The 23,378-nt window shown below is 36.9% G+C and overlaps 1 protein-coding gene across 1 annotated transcript in view; it reads left to right on the top strand.

Annotated features, from left to right (window-relative positions):
• LOC140742400 (cadherin-87A) overlaps positions 1-23,378 on the top strand; it is an 81,515-nt gene that overhangs the window by 32,724 nt on the left and 25,413 nt on the right. The window contains exons 2-11 of the mRNA XM_073073328.1: positions 13,533-13,600; positions 14,666-14,781; positions 17,943-18,029; positions 18,436-18,561; positions 18,989-19,114; positions 19,959-20,093; positions 20,906-21,098; positions 21,846-21,958; positions 22,512-22,709; positions 23,195-23,347. Coding sequence (XP_072929429.1) covers positions 13,543-13,600; positions 14,666-14,781; positions 17,943-18,029; positions 18,436-18,561; positions 18,989-19,114; positions 19,959-20,093; positions 20,906-21,098; positions 21,846-21,958; positions 22,512-22,709; positions 23,195-23,347 — 1,305 coding nt within the window. The 5' untranslated portion in view covers positions 13,533-13,542. The remainder of the gene's footprint in view (positions 1-13,532; positions 13,601-14,665; positions 14,782-17,942; positions 18,030-18,435; positions 18,562-18,988; positions 19,115-19,958; positions 20,094-20,905; positions 21,099-21,845; positions 21,959-22,511; positions 22,710-23,194; positions 23,348-23,378) is intronic.

Raw genomic sequence — 23,378 nt, 5'->3', positions numbered from 1 at the left:
AAAAAATAATTAAATCACAAAGAAAAGTTGCTGACCCATCGAAATAAGGATTATCTCTAGTGCGGGGGTCCCTATCTTGTGGAGGCCCCTGGGCTGTAAACCCGGTCAAATCCGGCCCTGTTGAAACAAAGTTAGATCGAAAAGTGCCGAAAAATACCGGTTTGTTGTATGGAGACCCCCTTTAATATTCAACTTTAGTTTATTTTTAGTATTTGTTGTTATAGTGGCCACCGTTATGCATCCCCTGTGAAAAAAATCATGTGTCTATCTATTACGGTTCCGGAGATATAGCCCTGTGACAGACGGACGTACAGCGGATTCTTAGTAATAGGGTTCCGTTTTTACCCTTTGGGTACGGAACCCTAAAAAATCTACTGCGAGGCCCAACCAGTACCGTATAAGTACATAAAACACCCGTTAACTTATTCATATATTCAACAAAAACATTTTAACTACCTCATTGTCCTGTTAATTGTTTAAAAACATTCAAAGTCACGTCCATTGTGTTAATTTTAATTAAAACATTGAATAATAGGTGTCTATGGCTGACCTTTTATTTGCAACTTATAAAGAAATCATAATATAATGTATTAAAGATTACATTCTTACTATTTAGCTACTTAGATTAGCAAGTTACTCAATCCCTACGACTACGATTTGTCTACGACTTTTAATTAAAAATATATAGCAAAAGTAGTCATCTTGACGTTTGTGGGTATTATAAACTTAACTAGCTGACCCGGCAAACGTTGTGTTGCCATATAAATAAGAAAATGGTAAGGGTGAACAACCCTTATCACTTAGGGGTATGAAAAATAGATAGAAGCCGATTCTCAAAACCTACTGAATGTCCATATAAAATTTGGTGAAAATCGGTAAAGCCGTTTCGGAGGGGATGATAATCAACATTGTGACACGAGAATTTTATATATAAGATTACAAATGTCTATGGGTGGCAGTGTTACCATGAGATAGACTCCATGCCCGTTTGCTACTTCTGTCTTATGAAGAGTATAGGATTTTGCATGACTTTTGAGGCTAAATATGCAGACATACGTAATTTTTATTACATCGCTTGCTAGTTACAAAAACTCGTGCCTACATCGAGTTAAAACAGAAAACAAAACCTCAAGAGCAAAAACATACTGGAATAAACGTTACATCATCTATTATTTGACTGATGAGTAATTATCAACATGTTTGTCCTTAGATGAATTCTTTAAAGTTATTTATGAGTATGTCATTTACATAGGTATTGTCCACGTATAACTGTTAGTCCGCTCTGAATATAGAAATGAATCGCGTCGCCATAGCAAATTGTATAACTACACCTGCTCGCAACAACTTCAGAGCGGACTAGCAGTTTGACGCGGACTGTAAATACTTTACTTAGTATTAAGTTGAAAATTACAATCGTTAAGTGCAATAACGTACTAAAACAATAGAACCAAATGCAATAGATTACTACTGAACTCTGAGAAATTGAGACGCGTATTTATCGATTCACGACAAATCGTCACGTCATCCCATAAATAACATCGGTCTTAAGATCATCATACGACAAGTCGTATCGTCTAAATGCCCTCGCTAAGTCGTTCACACGACCCGAAGGCTGAGCAAAGTGTTACAAACAGGTAACCCGCTTCACAGTATTGTTTGTACGTATGTCGTACTCACTAAATGTAAATTAGCTCTTGGCTATATGCGGCCCTATGGGAAACGATGCAGTCCATCTGATGGTCACCGTTCTTGGATATCGATTTATTAATCGAAAAAGCAGTGATAGCAGTGGTTAAGGAACTCGGCCTCTTGATCGAGGGGTCCGAGGTTCAAATCTCAATCAACTCCGATTTTCCAAAGTTATATGCGTATTAGAAATTAATTATCACTTGCTTAAACTTTGAAAGAAAATGACGTGAGGAAACCTGCGAAATCTTGTATGGGTGTGAACAAAGTATGTGAAGTCTACCAATTCGCACTTGACCAACGCGGTGGACTATGGTCTAACCCTTCTCATTATGAGGGGAGACTCGTGCCCAGCAGTGGGACAATAACGGGTTAATGATGATTATGAATTGACAAAGATAGGCTTGTGATCAACCATTACTACTCCTGAAGACTAAGTTGGTATTTCCTTTTTGGAAACCAGACCTTTTGTAACTAGTTCTATAAGGCAGAATTACGCGTCACGTGGTGTTCTGCAACTTTTTAATTAATAAATGTTGTTGGATCCTTTGTTTTATTGGATAACACAACCACTCCACACTACACTACCAAAAACAAAAACCTTGATATTTATATAACCAGAACTATATTGTCTTAAAAGTACTTTAAACAAAAACTAAAAACAATTCATAACCCTTAATTTGCTGACGCGAATTGTGGAGTAGGGTTACCATAGTAATGCGAACAATACATATGAACCAGGTGTGTTTTATTTAGAAAACGCTATAACTAAAACAAAATATTGGGGGAGCTCCCCTAATTGCTTCTACTAAATTATTTAACTAAAGTCCTATAGAACAATATGTTTTAAACTATTATTTGCCTGTTTTATTCGAGAAACAGCAGCTGCAAAAACATTTTTGTCAAACAAAAAATCTAATCGCTTAACCTACATTTTGCTTGGCAAAAAGTAAGTACTCGTTATTTTAACATTTAAATGCTGTTAAGTTTCGTAAGAAACCATAAAAATGATTTAAAGTTAAGTACGCAAGATTTGAAGTGTTTCTCAAAGTGGGTGACAACGTCCCTTGTGGGCGCTGAAGGTCTACAAGACGCAGTAGTTCCTAATTTTATAGAGACAGACAAATTTATTCTTGTAAGACTAATTCCTCTTTTCGCTGGCCTGTTCCCGAGAGCTTTTTATTTTTTGGTGATGCTAAAAAATAGTTGATTCCCAAAATGGACGATAGGTGTAACTTTGAGAACCTCTGATTCGAAAGAACATGAGTTATCAAGCTTATTGTCGAGTTGTCAACCTTATTGTCTGACATTTACAACCTTGTCGACTTCGAAATGTCTCACGCAACGTTTTACGCAAATATAAAACTGTGTTGTACCCAGCCTTGCCTATTATATTTTAGAAGTAATGGTTCCATTTGTGGTTCAATTCCGGTGGTGCCACCGACGCACTTATCTGTCTAATTTTAAGGATGTACGAAATATCCACCTTAGTACAATGCATCACATCATAGCAAATCGACCCAAGGTTTGGTCTGATTATAATTATGCCAGTGTCCATTACACTCCTATATAATTTAAAACCATACAGCCTACCTGCTTAAGGTTCAATAATAGACATAGAGCGCATCAGACGCATGCCGAAACAGACAAAAATTTAAATTTAAAAAATCTATACTTACCATAATTACTATTTTTACTAACGTACCGTAACCGAACCGTGATATTAAATAATATTCGATTGCAAAATATGATTTTGTCTGACACGTTCATTGTCTGCAGATAAACGGAGCCTTGTCGTGCCCATGGAATCATTGAAATCATAGTTAAATCAATTATAATATGTAAAACCTTTTTTATTCGTATACATTGTTGAATACCCGCGTGACGGAGCCGTTACCATACAGATCTGACACGTAAAGGTCAGGCAGATATCCGAATGGACTTAGACATCAGTTATAGGTCTGGGTCTTTGTGTATTCGTCTTTTTATGTGTGTTTTTCAAAGGTATGTGAAGTCTACCAATACGCACTTGGCAAGCGCGATGGACTATGGCCTAATTCTTCTCATTCAGAGATGCGACCTGTGCCCAGCAGTGGTATAGTAATGGGCTGCTGTTGATCATGATGATATGTGTTGATGGCAACTACACACCGAATTCAACACACTGAACACAATGAATTCTAGTGTATAGCTGAAAGTATATAAAGCATTATTTTAAGTAAAAAAATGTCCTATACTTTTTTCATTTCCTAGGAACTCAGCATCTAGGAAGATCAATCTTAATGTACAACTAAACCCTATTAACCACATGCATTCTAGTTACGAGCCCGACCCTGCCATTAATAGTGAAAGTTCCATCAAGCGCAATTAGTTTTTGCAATTTTATTGGCACTGCCACTAGAACAAAACGTTCATGACTAGAAGTCTAGAAAAAGGAAGTTATGTCTGAGCGCTGGATGACTAGTTATGACATTTCTTGTAAGTAATATCAGTTTTATGTAAGTTCTGTTATATTTCCGTTTCTAAAGTAATTTAACTGCTGAATATTTTAAGAGTAAGTTTGTAATGTTAAATTTCGCTGAAAACTTTTAGTGTTTCCGATTATATTTTTTCTCGCATTTTTAATTACACGTGTTAGAAATATTTTTCTGCAACTCAGTATAATACCTTTCTTTTCTCTATTAAAGGTTTAGACATAAAATAAGATTATTATTGCACGGCATACTTTCTAATATGACATCAGGCAATTTTTTTTTTTTGATATATAAGTCTACACCTACGAAAAATTTTGGATAAAAATGAGGCGACCATGTATCTTAATGGGTAGTATTGCATCTAGTCAGCTTCAGGTAACACACACACACACGCACGCACGCACGCACGCACACATACACACACACACACACACACACACACACACACACACACACACACACGTTTGTCACAGAAGCCCATCAGGTGGACTGCAAGCTCCTTTCCTCTAATCTTAAAAAAAAAAACATAATCTAAAAAAAAAAACAAATGCAACTACACAATGAAAACACCTTATTTTTACAACTTACAAAACCCTATTTTTAACCACAATTCACAATAATTCCCGGTAACGCAACGTAATTTGCCAGTAATAAGCTGTTCGGTATAACGGTGGCAACCCAGGCCGAGCGTGGTAACGTACCAATTAATGTGGAACTGTTCGTGGTTCGGTATATCACCACACCTTTTTATAACAGTGTAATTTGAACTGATTCTAGATCAAGAGGCGTGGTACCAAATACTAGTCATGTCTATTAGATCCAAATGGCCTTTTTTGGGTTAAATCGACGTAGTTGTTTCTTGTGAATACATTTGAAGATGGTAGAAACTTCTGTGTGTGTGTTCGATTCTGTAGACACCACCACCACACCCATTTCTCTTCAATGACAGCAGTGTTAAGCGCTGCTGTGTTCCTGTTTGAATGGTGTCATAATGGATTTCGAGGCGTTCCAACTTAGTCCTCATGGGCAGTACTGCACCTGTGGCCAAATTCAAGCAGGAATTTAATCTTATCTGGGTTTAATTACTTGTCAATGGGTCGAAGTTGCCACTTACCATGAGGTAAGCTGAGTGCTCGTTTTAACTATTCTATTATCATCATCAACCCATTACTGTCCCACTGTTGGGAACGGGTCTCCTCTCATCTCATTAATGAGAAGGATTAAGTCATAGTCCACCGCGCTGGCCGCGTATTGGCAGACTTAACATACCTTTGACATTGTGTTTTTTTATAAATCCTCACGATGTTTTTCTTCACCGTTTAGCAAGTGATAATTATTTTATAATACGCACATAACTTGAAAAATCAGAGGTGCGTGCGTGGGATTTGAACCTCGGACCGCTCGATCGAGAGGCCGAGTTTCTTAACCACTAGGCTGTCACTGCTATTAATTCTATTATCTATTCTATTAACTATTCAATTAATAATTATCTAATCAATTAATTCTTTTAACTCAACTATTATTCGATAGAAATAGGTATATCAGCAAAAGAGCTTCTTTAACATGCTCATTGACAAACAAAACCCAAATAACAGTAAGACTAATCTAATGGTCGGTGTAACGGTGACGGCGCAGGTCAAGCGTGGTAGTGTACCAACGACACTTGCAGTGAGCAACCTTGCGGCTGACCCCGTTTGGGACCATTAGCAACTTGTCAGCAACACAGATACGTTTAATCTAATGTTTTTGGGTGATTAGCAAGGTGCTAATAAAGCTTTATTAATCACAAATAGTTTTGACCCATTAGTGTCTCATTTATTTACATGGGTCTCCTAAGGTCCCTTATACTCATGTAAAACAATGGGACTTTGTCCCGAAAACCTCATGGTCGACTGCATATTGGTAGACTAAACACATTTAAGAGTAGCAGACGAGCATGCATTCCACCTGATGGTAAGTGGCTACTGCCGCCCATGGACATCTGTAATCAACCCCAGATAGGATTAGATATTCCAACCTAAGGTCGGCCACAGATGCGCCGCTACCCCTGAGCACTAAGCTGGAACGCCTCGGAAAAGTCTGTCTCCCTTACCACACCCTTCAAACCGGAACACAGCAGCGCCTAACACTGCTGTTATTAAGTTGAAATAGGTGTAGCGGTGGTGCCGCCGGAGTCGAATCACAAAGGGTTCTACCACCTTCCTTGTTTTTAGGACTATCAGGCTGGTGGACCAACATTCATCAAAATCGCGCTAGCGTATCTCCAAGCTTTTTCTGCTGTAGGACTACAGATACTAACAGTTGTTTGTAAGTTGTTTCGTAATGTTTATTACTAGCTGTTTAGTTGCAAAATTTTCAATGACAAATTTTACATTGAAGAACAATTTTGGATTGAGGAAAAAGTTTAATATATTGACTCAGAAATACGTATAAACAACAACTGGTAACCAATAGGTTAACCAAAATTGGATGTTTCCTTATTGATTTTCCATTCAATTCCAAAACATTTATTTTAGGAAATTACAACCATAATTAAGAATTCAATTACCAAGAATTACTCACGTATTTATTCAATTTCAGCAAAATTTAATGATATGACTAATTCAAGGCAATTCAATTGCTTGAAATTTGTATCGCTCGTTAGTAAAATCAATCTAAACTAATGAAGTAGGAAATTTGTCCATTTTTCTGGGTCGCACTTCAAAATTTGTTAGGTGAAAATTGGGACTGAAAATACGTATACATAAGTATGGGACATAAGTACATATTAGTTCCGATGGCATTTCGATGTCAAAATTTAGACAATATTATTTCTTAACACGATGTACCTGATTTATGCCCGTTACTTATCAATCTACTGTAAATGTTTACACACAAAATTTCGAAATTTGACAGTGTCGATAATTATGTCGATTTTTAAGAGGCAAAATTCTGAAGAGGAGGCAAACTCTGAAACGGGCATTAGCGACTTATCACCGAATTATCAACAGTAATGTAATAGTGACTTCCCCATTACTTAATACGGAGTATAACACGTTATGCTCACTCCGTGGGAAGTGATATAACATTGACCGCAAGTGCGTGGTTTACTTATAGGACAGAAAATTTTGCACGTACAGGACAGAAATTTTTTTCAACGTAGCATAGAAGCAATACTAATGACGCAGTCCACCTGATGGTAAGTCGCGACTGTCGCTGGTGGACGTCTACAATAACTTTAGATAGGATTAGTATCCTACTTGAGGTTGATCTCAAGTTGCCCATATACTACCAGTAAGGAATATGTTGCCTCGTATAATTGTCTTTCTTACCACACCCTTCAAGCCAAAACATAGCAACGTTTCATACAATATTTTATTAGGCGAATATATGTGGCAGTTGTGCCTCCGAATTCTAAACTCGAAGGATTCTATCACCAATTAAAATGACTGATTTCTTAATAACATTCTCGTATATGATCTTCTGAATTTAATAAATGATTACTTAAATTCTCAACTAACTTAACTAATTTAATCAGTAAATGATTTTATTGGATACATTTAACGGTAGCCGTATACCACTCGCGTGATCACTAGCTCTTATACCAAATCTTTAGGCGACTACGTCATCATGTGAAATGTCGTGATGCAACGCCCATTGTTCTGTCGATAGTACAGTCGCACTGCTTTTTTCAATCACGAACTCTAGTTGGCGATTAGCTAACTTTTTTTTATAATATAAGAGTAGCAGACGAGCATGCAGTCCACCTGATGGTAAGTGGCTACTGCCGCCCATGGACATCTGTAATCAACCAGATAGGATAAGATATTCCTACATGAGGTCGGCCAACGACGCGCCGCTACCCCTGAGGACTAAGCTGGAACGTCTCGGAAAAGTTTGTCTCCCTTACCACACCCTTCAAACCGGAACACAGCAGCGCCTAACACTGCTGTTATTAGGTAGAAATAGGTGTGGCGGTGGTGCCGCCGGAGTTGAACAACAAAGGGTTCTACCACCTACGAAAACTGTAGTTGATCTGGAGACTGTGAATAGTCAAGATTAAGATTTACTATGGTTAGTTCGTAATTGAAATTGGGTTCTGGAAAAATGGTATACTTCATAAGTTCCTGTGGATCAAGCCATTATTCATCTCCTTCTTTATTATGCCAAATCTTTAGGCGACTGCGTCACCATGTGGAATGTCGTGATGCAAGACTCATTGTTCTGTCGATAGTACAGTTGCACTGCTTTTTTGATCACGAACTGTAGAAGACGATTAGCTAACTAGAGTTGATGAATTGATGTGGAGACTGAATATTCAACATTATTTGGATTTATTGCGGTTAAGACTTTATCGAAACTGCGTCCTGTAGACACGGTAATTGTATAGTATTGTATAATTTCTTGTGGAACAACCCTAAAATTCATATCTTTATTATGCTAAATCTTTAGGCGACTGCGTCACATGTGAACTAGGGTTTATGCATTGATCTGGAGACTGCGTGAATAGTCAAGATTTGGATTTACTGCGGTGAAGAATGTATCGAAATTGCGTTCTGTAATCTTAATAATTTCTTGTGGACCCGGAAAGATCGTGTTATTTTAATAGATTATTATTAATAGAAGATGTCTTTATACAATTAAGTAGGAAACGGCTGTGCAGTGATATGTGGTAATTGTAACCAACGGATATCTATAACCAATTCTAGATAGAGCAGAAGTCTTATATCTTCTATCTGCCTTACTGTCGTCTTGTTTGCCTTACCACCTTTTGTAAAACTAAAACACAGTACAATACTGATTATAACAGAAATATGTATAACAGTAGTGCTGTCACAATACACCATAAATTATTTCGACATCTATAATCAAGGGGATGGGAAACATTGTTTTTATATCATGGAAATCTCCATAACTCCAACAAAGCTAGCATCGTGTGAACATCTTAAGATACGCAAGGATACATACGATTCGTTTGATATACAATTTGGTCAAGTACGCGTGCCACTCGCATACGGAAGGTTCTGTATATAAAACTTTTTTTTTTATTACACTACTAGTTTTGCCCGTGGCTTCACCCGGGTTTAAAAGAAAATAATATAAAATACTAACATACATAAAACTGTAAATTCGTACCTTCAACTTTGCTAAAGATCATCACTTGATCAAATGCGTAGTTTACGATTCAATCCCTACTAATATCGATTAAAATAATCGATGTTTGAAGTTCAAAGATCGATTCTCCGATTAATGGATCTTAGATCGCCATCCTTAGTTCCCGTGGGATTTCCGGGATAAAAACTATCTTATGTCCTTTCTCGGGTCTCAGACTATCTTTGTACAAAATTTCAATAAAATCGGTTCAGTGGTTTAGGCGTGAAGAAGAGACAACCAGACAGATAGACAGACAGAGTAACTTTCGGTTTTATAATATTATTAAGGATTAAGGATAAAGATTTCTTAACTGTGTATGTTATACGAGTAGAAGTACGTACGTTGTGAAATTTAAACTTTTTCCTATTCCGATTTCATAAAATAAATGTAGTTAGGATGAATGCCAAAAAATACCGGTTTCTTGTACGAAGCATTGGAGACTCCCTTTTATCTACTTTTTTATTTTTAGCATTTTTGTTATAGTGGCCATAGCATACACTATTACACACTTTGTAGAAAATTAGATTGTCTGTCTATTACGGTTCAAGTGATAGCGCCCTCTGAAAGACGGGGACACAGCAGACGCTTAGTAATAGTTCCGTTTTTACAATTTGCGTAAGGAACCTTAAAACAGCCAAACTATATGCAAACGACATTGCTGATTGCATTGTTCACGCCATCTTAGTATGTCGTGGGACCGTGGCGTAACTGATTTGGTCAATTTCTTGTCAATTATACGCCAACTATGTTTCGTATTGTGCAAAGTTTTGGATAATTACTTTGCAATTTGAGTAAATTCACAAATTGCAAAGATACCTGATTGCGGGATTGCGATCTCCTTTAAGAGTAGGCAATACTGGGTTAGATTGCAAGAATTGCAGGAATGCGCCTTAACGTGTCATAGTCACCTATCCCCAGTGACTATCACTATTCATGAAAGTGCATTCTGTGTGCAGTGTGTCTAAAATTGTCTTAGGTAGGTCCCTTGGAACAAATATGAAGCTTTAAAGGTGGTAGAACCCTCTGTACTTCCACTCCGTCGCCTCCACCGCCACACATATTTCTGCCTAATAACAGCAGTGTAAAGTGCTGCTGTGTTCTGGTTTGAAGTGTGTAGTAAAGGGAGACACGCTTTTCTGAGTCACTCCATTTTAGTCCTCAGAGGCAGAGGTGCATCTGTGGCCAATCTCAGGTAGGAATATCTAATCCTATCTGGGGTTGATTACATGTCCATGGGCGGCAGTAGCCATTGTCATCAAGTAGACTGCATGCTCGTCTACTACTCCTATATTTAAAAAAAAATTTTTCTTACACTAAATAATAATAAATGAAATAACCCTAGATAACCCTATGTACCTTGTACCTTTATCAATTTATTGTCCAAGAATTAGAACCTTTTTTTTTTTTTTTGTTTATGAGGGGGAAACCTTCAAAAGGTACCCGACGACATGGGAGCGACGCCGGGTTATGTGGGATTTTTACCGCACTAAAACCCCCCCGGTGGCCGCCCTCAACGCTTTTTGGAGAACTCCGGGATCTCCGAGGGAACACAACCGGAGTCCTCCGAGCGCGATGCCCGATCGGGCTCTGCCCTGGGGGAGCACTTTTGGCTCCTCCCAAACCGTCTGGTGTTTACGTCGGTATGCGACCACACATATCGTCGTCCTTCCCGGGGTTGCTTGCTGGACGGTTCGAGCTCCCACTCTTGCCGCCCGCAACCCCGGAAGCCCAAGAATTAGAACCTATGCTTCACTTTACATGCGCATACGCATATCGAGTTTGTGACGTAGCCGTGAGTCACGATTTAGAAATTATACGCTTGACCATTGTTTTAGCGTGACCTACTAACTACCAGTTTGCGGGGGAAGGTTGTATGAAAGTGGAACCCTTAACACGTAGTTGACGTCAACTCGTTACTATCCCACTGCTGGGCGTGGATCTCCACTCATAGTTTTTTTTTTCATATTTAACTTAACGATAAGGCAGACGGGCTACCTGATGGAAAGCAGTCACCGTCGCCTATGGACATTTGCAACACCAGAGGAGTCGCCAATGCACCGCCGGCTTTATATGATTATTTTTAAAATGAATCAGGTTTTACACACCTTTAAAAAAAATAAGAACTTTTATTTGTTTCTTCATCATATTTTCTTTCGCCGGTAAAGCAAGTTATAATTAATTTTAAATATGTACATAACTTCAAAAAATCCTTTGGATTGTACATTTGTGTGTCTGGGATTTGCGAACATTGGGTGCTATGATTGAGTGGTCTGACGTCAGAATGTTTGCCCACTTTCGATCTCATTTTCTCTCTATTTTTTAAGGTACAAAGTATTTGAACATAGGTACAAAGTAATAAAATTAACTATTATCCATATATCAAAAATCGTAGTTCAGTGGTTCTGACACTTATTAGATTTTGCAGCAGGTAGACTAATTAACCTACTCTACCGGTGGGATAAATTAAAGGGTCAGCTATAAGGTTAATTATAAGACCTTGCATATTAACGTAATTAACAAACTAAAGACCATTAAATGCATAAAGTGCAACTATGATTTTCAAATCAGTTACAGCATTTAGCAATATTTAAGGTCCACTTATGTTTTAATTTCAAATTTTGACTTGGTCAAATTCAAAGCGCAAAAAATATGTTAGGTCCCAAAAATGTTCATGATAAAAATAATGTACATAAAACAGATTAAGATTCTAAAAATTAATGTAACTATGATTTTGATATGCTACGCAGCTTAGGCTAATTTTCGGACTTAGGTTATCTTTTCTACTCCATAACTGTAGAACGACGACTTTATCTTGAGTCCATACAAAAATATCAAAATTTATCATTTCGAATCGACCAGGAATCGAACCCGGACCCCTAGTATCAAAGTACCGAAGGATCTTTACTCTCCGCTCCGGGTCTTCGCGTCACCAAAATCAACAACAAAATCCTAATATATTGAAGAATCACCATGAAACGCAATTTCTCTCAGTTGGTACCTAACCGGAACCGATGGTCGTATCAATTGATGTACAGCTGACCTCTTGTTTATTGACCTTGTGGCTGCCAATTGGATAAATGTCTTCTACAATGCCCCCTGTACGCGATTCGAGGAATCATAGAGGATCTAATCTGTTATAAATTGCATTCGTCGATTGGTTTAGATTGTTTCGAGTAGGTTTTTGTTTTTGATATAGAGAAGTAGTATGCGAGCACGCAGTCCACCTGATGGTAAGTCAACTGTCTGACTGTAATCTATCCCGGATAAGATTAGAATCCCATTCGAGATCGGTCGCAGATGCTACTTTTAAGGACTAAATTGAATGCTTCGAAAGTAGTTGAAAGTTTAACCCTATCTGAAGAAGATAGAAGCCTTTCTGGTTCGACTCCGGCACCACCGCCAGACCTATTTCTGCCTATTAACAGTAGTGTTAAGCGCTGCTGTGTTCTGGTTAGAAAGGTGTGGTAAGGGAGACCTACTTTTCAGAGGCGTTCCAGCTTAGTCCTCAGGGGCAGCGGCGGATCAGTGGTCGACCTCAGGAATATCTAATCCTGTCTGGAATTCATTACATATGTCCATGGACGGCAGTAGCCATTAGGTGGATTGCATGCTCATCTGTTATATTATAAAAAACATAACATTGTTACATAATCATGTATATCTTATCCTTACGACTAGATCTCCGGACCTTAATACATGTAGTTATCATAACTATGCAAATGCCAATTGGTGTCAGCTGTGACTCGTTCAATAAGTTCGGTTTATGCAAATGTCGGCTCGTGTTGAGGAAATATTAAAATTCGAATAAATAAACCTAAATTCCTTACTCGAAAGCTATTTAAGATGCGCTATGTAATTTCATAACAAGTGGTGTTTTCTTGGAAGATTTTTTTTACTTGACGAGGGGCGAGACCTTCAAAAGCGATAACCACGGCAGGAGCACAGGTTATGTGGGATTATATCCACTAAAGCCTCCCACTGACCGTAGAGGACTCCAGGATCTCCAACGGAACACAACCGGAGTCCTCCAAGCGTGATGCCCTTATCGGGCTCTGTCCTGGAAGAGCAATTTACCCTACTCCTCTGATGGGACCTATGAATTCATATAAAGTAATTGTGACAAAATTATTACAAAAGGACAAATCTTCTTATTTTATAAGATATATAATTTCGCATGTCATCAGAAGAATAACAGATTAAAAACCTGATTAACCAACGGAACTTTTTTTTTATTTACAGAAGACGCAAGATGGCGTCGCGGTGGCTTCCTGTCGTGCTATGGGTTGTGGCTCTGAACTTCCGGTCAGGTAATCAAATTAATTACTATTTATTAAATTACTTTACTATTTTATTCTTAAATTATTTTCTAATACCTAACCATCATTTTGAACATTTATAAAAATAAAAAATCCACCAATCAAATCTTGTTATAATATAATGTTTTATTTTTGGGGAAAATATTAACTGTGATCACCAAGTCACGTAGTCTTTTAATTTCAAATCTTTGATTGTGATTTTAAAAATGTCTAAAATGGAAGTCCTGCTTCATACTAAATGTGTCTATATCTCATAGTTTTCGACTTCCCTTTATAGACCGATATCAATGAACATTATATACTGGGGAATATATATAGATATACTCTATACCAGTGATCGGAAAACCGCGATCCGCGGGCCGCATTTAGCCCGCGACCCTCTCCTTACGGCCCGCGGATCTACACGTTGTTAAAATAGTTGCCGACCGCTGCTTTACAGTCAAGTATTTCCGATTTTGGCAGCGAATTTCTACTGGAGAGAGTGCGTTAATAAGTAGTGAGAAGTGTAACACGGATATGTTGTTCCAAGATGCGTAACGGATCCAAATTAACACAATTAGTTGCTGTAAATACCTGTTGAAGACCTTAGATCGCGGAAGATTTCTGACATAAAACTGGTATGCGATGGTATGGTATGGACAGCCCAATATTAAATTCCATGGATTTCTTAACGACAATTATAGATCCATCCATGATATGTAACTAGGGATCGCCGATTGACTACTATCGCTTGAACTACATAGCTTTAGCGATTAATAATGAACGCGACTGTCATATTTCCTCAACCGCTATCTAGTACCTACCTATTGCATGTATACAGACGCGTAAACTATGGACAAATTTGAATGAAATTAAACATGTACCTACCATTCATCAGTCGCTCGAAACAAGAAAATGGGCGACTGACACAGCGGATTAAGCGATTTTTCAGTAGCTTAAGCGTCAAATTGGTAGCCTAGGCAACGATCGCTTAAGCACTTCGCCTAGAAATTCAAGAGATTTTGCTAGAAGCTATTAAATATCTTGGTTCCTACTACCATTTCTTTGTTTTTCCAGGGTCCACCTCCCTTCCAGTGTTCACGCACGACATGGACAACTTGGCGCTGTCGGAGAGCACCGCTGTGGGCTCAGTCGTCTACACCTTGCAAGGCAACAGCCCGGATGCTCTACCAGTAAGTAGATCTAGCTTCTAGTTTAAAAATATACAAAAATTGACTTTTACATTTGGACATTATTATTATTCTTGCACTATTGTTTAATTGAATATATTTGATGTTTAAGGAATTTTTGACTAATTTGAATTTTGGATGTAATTTGTATTTATTGACAATTAATATTTAATATAATTATCAATATTTTAATTAATTTCACTACACTAACGCATTAGGTTGGCCTGTAATGTTAGATGTAAGTTTTGATTAAATAAATAAATAAAAAAATAAAAAAAAATGTGAGCCGTCACGGGACGCCTGGCAGATGTGAAACATCGACATTATTTTTAAAAGTAATATGCAGAAAAGAACATATTGTGATAGGAACTAAATATGTCATAATGATAAAATAAAATGGCAATAAATGGCGTGGCATGGCGACGCGTCGCCACATCGTACACACTACTGCATATAGACTGTATATATATACCATCGTATAGCGTGGCGGCGCCACGGCATGCGTCGCCACGCCAGAAATCGGTTTTACGTGCGGCTATAGATGTTTCACATCAATAATTAACTTACTGATGACTTGATGGTGTGTCATAGTGTGATTTTGCTTTCTTTGCAGGAGGCTGATCACTTTCACTCTCTAAATTATCACGGTCAGACATTTTATTATTAGAAAAATAATTTGTTTTCAAGCATTGATCTATAACCTGAAGTTACGCCGCAAGCGGGCAAAACTTGAAACATACAAAATACGTCAAGTGGTGTAAAACGAGTTAAAACGACTCCAGTCGCTCTCGCGCGGCGTAGTAATACACACTAATGTCACTGAACACGTTAAACGTCATTATTTTGAATTTAAAGCCTCAAAATGCCTTCTTGTGCAATGCGTAAATGCAAAAATTATGCTCGAAAAAGAAACAAGCTTCATGGAATCACCTATCACACGTAGATAAAGAGAAATTATTAAATTTTGTTTATTTTTCGTGTTCGATCCGCCATGATTACGTGAGTAACCAGAAAGAGACAAAGTATGTTTTTGTCAATAAAAGTGATAAAGACGCAAAATGCATGGTCATAGATCAACAGAACAGAAGTGACATTTTATTGAAGGTCACGATGTTCATATGTCGTATGTTATAGTTTAAGATCCCACTGCTTAATTTTTATATTAGTGTGTTTTTAGTCAAAATATAACTTTTTATAGTTTATTTTAATAAAATAAAAGCGATATATGGGAAATTCTGTATCCTAATCTCTAAATTTTCTTCGATACCTGTGGTAAATAATAAAAAATATTACCATAAAATTTATATAGGATAGTATACGGTATTTTAAAATTTCTTTAATTGAATAAATTAACCTAAACATAATTTAATAAACAATTTTTGTATAGCCAGAAATTAATCCTCAAAAAGACCACGGTAAGATTCGAATCTTATATATAAAATTCGCATGTCACGATGTTAGTTACTTTACTCCTGCGAAACGGCTTTACTGATTTTCATCAAAATTTATATGCATATTCAGTAAGTCTGAGAATTGGCTACTATCTATTTTTCATATCTCTTAAGTGATAAGGGTTGTTCACCCTTAACATTTTTTTTATTTATATGGCAACACAATGTTTGCTGGGTCAGCTAGTACATAACATTTATAAAATGTACACAACTTTGCAATTAATGGTCGTGTGTAAAATAAAACTGAAAATAATAAACATAAATTAGTAAAGATACTTCGCCGCCTTGAAATTGAATGAAGCCACAAACGGCTTATTAGTAAGTTCTTTTTTTTAATTCTTGACAAATAAAAACATTTTTAGAGAAAATTTACAAATAAATAACTAATACTGCGTAGTTTACATAATAAATAAATAATTATTTCAAATATTTTAGGGACATTTTAGCACGGAGACGTGGCAAAACTTTTTTACGCAACTATTTCAATTCTCAAAACTGGGTACATTTTCTTGTTAGGAGTGAGTAATCTTTACTAATCTATGATAATAAATATAAACAATTTTTAAATCGTATATTTTAAACCAGTCGATACATCTTTATAGATACATTCTTTCAAATTATATATTTATATAATAATAATTTATTTAGTTAAACTGTACTATAACATTTCTACGTAAACGATGTACTAAAACTATTAATGACAGTTTTGGACATTTTTTACCTTCTGTTCCATTATTTCATTGTCTTTGACAAGCATGCGTATCAATGGGAAAACCACCATACGTCCCGTTTTCAACGGGACAGTCCCTTTTTTCGATGCTTCGTGCCGTTGTCTCCGAAATGAACCGTTGCCATTGTCAATTAAGTAACAGTAAATATTATAATTATGAAAAAACATGGGGTGCTCCATTTATCAGTTTTCATAAAGCGCCCCACATTTTTTGCACAATTATACTATTTACTTTTCCTTAAATGATTCCTAGATTGAAAATTATTTTCTACTTTTTAGTTAATTTTATCATAAAATCGTGTTTTTTATTATTTTTAACTATATTTTTTCAAGTAAAAAGTATTTGACATAAAAAAATCGATGTCCCGTTTTGACTGAAGTAATCATTGGTCACTATATTCCATTGTCAATATTTACGTTTGCGTACACTTGAAACGCAAGGTCAAACACTAGTTGTCTTTTTTTATCACATTGTTCTAATAGCTCTGTCCCTTATAGAACATTTGTCTATGTAGTTAAAGGTAAGCGTCGCCACGCCAGAAATCTTTTTTACGTGCGGCTATAGATGTTTCACATCAAAAATGGAAGCTTAACAGATAATGCTTTAAAATGATGCTTTCAAATACTCGGACACAAAACAGAAATGTAAATCCTTCTTTTACAATAGATTTCTAGCGGAGAACCGAATCTAGAATCCGTTATGTATAAATTGCATTGTCATAGCATATCTATATGACCTATATGACGACCCGCGTGGCGGAGCGGCCACCATACCGGTCTGACGCGCAAAGGGTCCCGGGTTCGATCCCTGGCCAGACAGATATCTAAATGATGAATTTAGATTTATGTTTCTGGGTCTGGGTGTTTGTGTATTTGTCTATGTGTGTGTCCATGGCACCCACGACACAGGGAATCCTAGTGTGGGGCTGTGAGTGTAGAAAGCGTTTATTATATCGTAAAATAATGCTATTTTTTATTTTCAGTTAAAATACGGTCTCGTCGGTACAGACAAGTTCTCAGTAGACCCTATGACTGGTGTAGTTACCCTAGTACAAGCTTTAGATAGAGAGGTAAGTGTGTGTAAAATATGTTGTGACAGCAACCACCTTGTTGCTTAAGGGTATTTAACACTCCTCCGGTCACCACTCCGACTCCCGACCGCCCTGACGTTGCTTAAGTTAGTAGACTTGTTTGCAAATATGACCTGCACACTAACATAATTTTATGTTATGTCGCAATATATAATATATGTTTTAAAATTCGCATAAAAACTAATTTATTGCGTAATTTTATCAGTACTCTCCTCAGACCGCATCATGTAAATACTCATATCATGAGGATGTATTAAAAATGATTTGTTTGTCACATTGGGGCGTAGGATTCAGTTGCAATTAGACTCTGATATACATACGAACTAATAAAGCAAGTTCACAATGAAGCTTAAAAAATATATTAAAAAGGAATTTACTTTTCCAGAGGGAGGACACAATAAAATTCCTAGTATATATACAAGTGCAGGATCCCGCCAAAAATCTAGTCCAGCAGCAGCCAGTCACTGTCATCGTTTTAGATGAGAATGACAACCCACCTATTTTCAAAAATGTGAGTACATTTCATCCCCGAAAACTTTTGAAACTATAAACATTGATGTTTTAGGATTGTGCGTGTGAGAAAGTAGAAGATTAATTGTAAGAGGAAAAACCATATGGACGCAGTTAGACAATACTAAAAAGTGGTTGAAATTTCTGAATCGTGACGACAGAGGTTTGACTCCTCAGCATGCAGCTTTGATTTTTTTAAATACCTTGTACTATAATTTATTTATTAGGTAATTACTATAACGGTAAAGAAAACAACAAGAGGAAAAATAAAAAAAAAAAAAAATTATTGGTGTGTCAAGTCTACCAATTTGCACATGATCAGCATCATAATTGATAGTATATGGCCTAAAACCCTAGTGACAGTAGTAAAATGACTGTATTGGGTTGAACAGGAATCAAATTTTAATTTATAATTAATAAAATTTCAGAGTCCTTACGAAGTAGACGTGCCAGAAGACGAAGAAGTTGGTAAAACTATTCTCAAAAACATTGAGGTCGAGGACAGAGACTCTGTCGGAGACAGCCTTGAAGTCGGCTGTGTACCTAATGAACAGGTGAATATTAATTAACCTACGTGACTTTTTTGATAGGAGGAAGTAGGATAGCTTAAGGAGCAATCCAGAGGTAAGGTAAGTGGACATCCGTTACCAACTTCATATGGAACAGGGGTTTAGCTGAAGCCATTCACAGATACTTCGCCATTCCCTAGGATTGACATAGTAGTACTGTATGTAAGTTAGAACAGCGTACTACATTACATGTATGTTGCGGTAGTACCTTCTCGGTTACCTCTGTCACTTTTCTGCTCTTTTTTCGAAATTTCATAATTGTGAATGTTTAAGATTAAGTAAGTACATGAGCGCCGTAAAGCAAATTTTGTACGAGTTCCAATAAATTGATTTAGATATTTACAATTTACTAAAATTCATTTTAGATTAGGTTCTATGGTTGGTAAGCACACCTATTTCTACCTAATAACAGCAGTGTTAGGCGCTGCTGTGTTCCAGTTTGAAGGGTGTGGTAAGGGAGACCGACTTTTCCGAGGCGTTCCAGCTTAGTCCTCAGGGGTAGCGGCGCATCTGTGGCCGACCTCAGGTGGGAATATCTAATCCTATCTGGGGTTGATTACAGATGTCCATGGGCGGCAGTAGCCACTTACCATCAGGTGGACTGTATGCTCGTCTGCTACTCCTATATTATAAAAAAAGCAACAGTAATATTTATTTCAAAAAGTCAGTTGTTAATCTCATGAAATACCAAGAGTAATTTTGTTTGATTCCATAGACTTATTGAAATATTACCCCTATGGTGTTTATAACAAAATTGTTTAAACGATATCATATCGATATTTCACTATCAATATTGATTTATATTAATCAAAATGTATTATTTTTCTAGTGGCCCGAAGCATGTGAATACTTCGAAGTAGTAAGTTTGCACTCCACGGCAAATCAGTACACAGGGGCGTTGGTTTTGAAAAAGAATTTGGATTACAACGAAAAACAATTCTATCAGTTCCAACTTTATGCTACGGTGAGTCAGTTTTATATTTAATGGAGTGAACATGATCTTTTTTGTACTTATTTGTTATTTTACATGTATAACGTACTTACATGACGATATTCCATAAAAAACGTGTGTTTATGATTTATAAATACGTATTTATGGTTTTGTGCTATTTCCCCTCTGCTTTAATTCATCCGTTGAGGGTACGCGTCAACCAGTTATGAACTTAAATGTAATATAATTTAAAGTTGAAAATGCCATGAATACCAGGCTTCACGATTACGTGGGAAACATCCTTTTTAGAAAAAACTAAATTGAACAGTTTTTATATCATGTAATAATTGTATTATAGAAAAAAATAATTTTACAATTAACAACGTTAATAAACCACAAATTATGTAAAATCGTTTTTTAATAAATTGCGTAACATGAATCATAATATTGTAATGTTTGAGAAGACTGCGCCATTATAGTAGCAACTTTTTAAAGTACAAACAGATTAAGTATGTTAATTTAGTATACAACACGCTCAAAGATGGCGCCTAAAATATATAAATGTGTATGATAATACTACAAGTGATTTTAGATTAATTAAATACTTAATGCAAAGAATTATATTAAACAAGCTCGCTTGGTTTCTTGCTGTTTTTTTGTATATCTAATACTAGTTTAATAAGAATAAATAAGAAAAATCAAGTGTTATTTAATTTCATTAATTTTTTTCAAATGTTTCATCTCTTGCTCTTACATAACGTCTTTTGTAATTTGTCTATAAATTTTATTTCTTGGATATACCTACTTATATATTTCTTATTTCATATACTTTCCTTGGTAACCAGGACGGTACCCAAAACTCCACCGCCCATGTGGAAGTGAAGGTGGTAGACGTCCAGAACTCTCCACCAGTCTTCAGCGGGTCACTTAGTGGAGCCTTGGCCGAGGATGCTCCCGTGGGCTCCCTGGCGCTCACGGTCAAAGCGAGGGATGCTGACCGCGCTCAACCCAGGGAGGTCATGCTGGAACTTATTACTAGTAAGTGTTACAGGTATAGTCCGCGTAAAACTGTTAAGTCCGCTCTGAATATAGAAATGAATCGCGTCGCCATAGCAAATTGTTTGACTACACCTGCTCGCAACAACTTCAGAGCGAACTAGCAGTTTGGCGCGGACTATACACGTAAATATAAAATCTTTTTAGCTTTGTATATAAGGTTTAATATAAGGGTGTCCGTAGGCATATAAAAATAAATACATTAAGGATGATGCCTAGAAAAGCTCGCTTTAAAATCGGCGATGAACTGACTACATATAATTACTTCCGTAATGTGGCCTATTAGTCTCGTCTTTATGATTATTTATAAAAAAAATATAAATAATCGATCCGGATCGATCGATCCAATAGATCCGGGTGTACCTCCACAGCAGCCAACATATTTGACACTAGATGTCGCTATCAGTAATTGAGATTAGAGAGGGAGGGTTGCCGAGACATTGTGGAAGGAGGCGGAGGGGGTTAAATATTACATTCCAGGCAATGGCGCCTCAGCTCCTATTTCCAAGAGTGAAAGTGACCGGCCGTATATTGTGACAAAAATTTGATGTCGTGATGGTGTCATGTGGTAAAATAAGGCAAATCAAATGCTTTCCATTGGTAACAGTCAGTACCTACCAACGGTTTAACTTTACCTCTTACATATAATCTATTTAACTCATGCTAAGCAATAACTATGCAATTATTCTATTCATAGATAGACTTATCCAAGTAATTCTTGAATTGCAGATCCTTTGGACTTCTTCTTGTTGGACAGTTCAACTGGTGAGCTGAAGACCGCGAAACCTCTGGACAGAGAAGCTTTAGCTGATCCTTCATCGCCACTTAACCTAACTGTCCGAGTAAGTTATATTTTTACATCATAACATTATTATTTCATTTCATTACGTCATTTATTTAATTTATTTATTTATGTCCCCTTTTATTGTCATACATATTGTAACCAAGTTAATTTCTTTTTTTAATTTTAATACTTTTTAATAATTTTGGTACTTTTTAATACCCGCAGTGGGTCGTATGATAGCAAAACTTTAATCAATGCCCAAAAACTACGATTTTGCTTTTGCTACATAAGTTATCTGCGCTAAATTACGTACACATATGCACTGTGTAATGTACTACCCGCCGTTTGCATAGTAAATGTGAAATTGCAACCCGCTAGTCAACCCAAGACAGTCTTACTTCGGTAGCGGCAAGAGACGATCGTGTCGCCAGCGCACTTATATTAAATAGATTGTTTTCTTTGGGTTCCAACCCGCTATGTCCGAATTCCAAAACATAACATGACAAGACGTGACGTAAATTAAAGTGTATTATTTATCACGCATTAAGATATGCATTATTATTTTCTTCTAACATTCATTCATTCAAATGCAAATATTACAAATCTTTCAGGCAACAGAAATAGTAAACGGCGTACCCCTAATATCGAACCTGACGTCAACGGTAGCGACGGTGACCATCACGATAAAGGACGTGAACGATGAACCACCACGATTCAACCGCCGAGAGTACAGTGTGGAGATCCCGGAGAGCCTGCCAGTTGGGACGCCACTTCCTAATCTTGATATGGAGGTCACTGACACAGATGTGGTGAGTGGAGAATGAAGACCTTTTTATGGCACGCATGTGTCACTCATGTACGGAAATTAACTCGTTGCACATGCGTAGGTCACGCATAACAGTAAAAGTGTATAAGAGAGGAATACGAGCGACACGAAAGTGTTGTAGGTGTGCGGGTGGGACAGGAACATGCCAAGAAATATTCTTCTTAGTAAAATTTTATAAAATGGAGTAGAATCCTTCTCACCTTGCCTTTGACACTATTGACACTATTAACTTAATTCTAACAAAAAAATCTGTTCAAACTTTTCAGTCAGTTCTGACTTTGTTATCCTAAGTTGCTAAACCTTTTGGAAGATTTGTTAAACCATCGAACCAAGTAGAGTCAGGTTGGCGAAAATGTTTATCTCTATTCTTCAACTATTCCTATTGAAGCAGTGGAGTAGATTATGCCTCAGCATAACTCATATTGCTCATCAGAGGACCATAAGAAATAATCAAAATATGTTTTCCAGGGCCTAAACTCAGTATTCACGTTAAGACTATCAGATGAAATGGATGCTTTCATCGTGGAACCGGGGAAAGCGACTGGCAGCGCCACCGTCACCTTACGACTCAACAGGACCTTGGATTATGAGGACCCTAATCAGAGGAAGTTTATTTTAGAGGTAAGTTCATTTAGCAAGACTTCACTTGATG

The sequence above is a fragment of the Epargyreus clarus genome, unplaced genomic scaffold, assembly GCF_041222505.1.
Source record: "Epargyreus clarus isolate Ecla_fem2 unplaced genomic scaffold, WU_Ecla_fem_2.2 ptg000005l, whole genome shotgun sequence".
Taxonomy (NCBI): domain Eukaryota; kingdom Metazoa; phylum Arthropoda; class Insecta; order Lepidoptera; family Hesperiidae; genus Epargyreus; species Epargyreus clarus.
The sequence above is the reverse complement of the archived record's forward strand: the minus strand, read 5'-3'. Positions and strand labels throughout refer to the sequence as shown.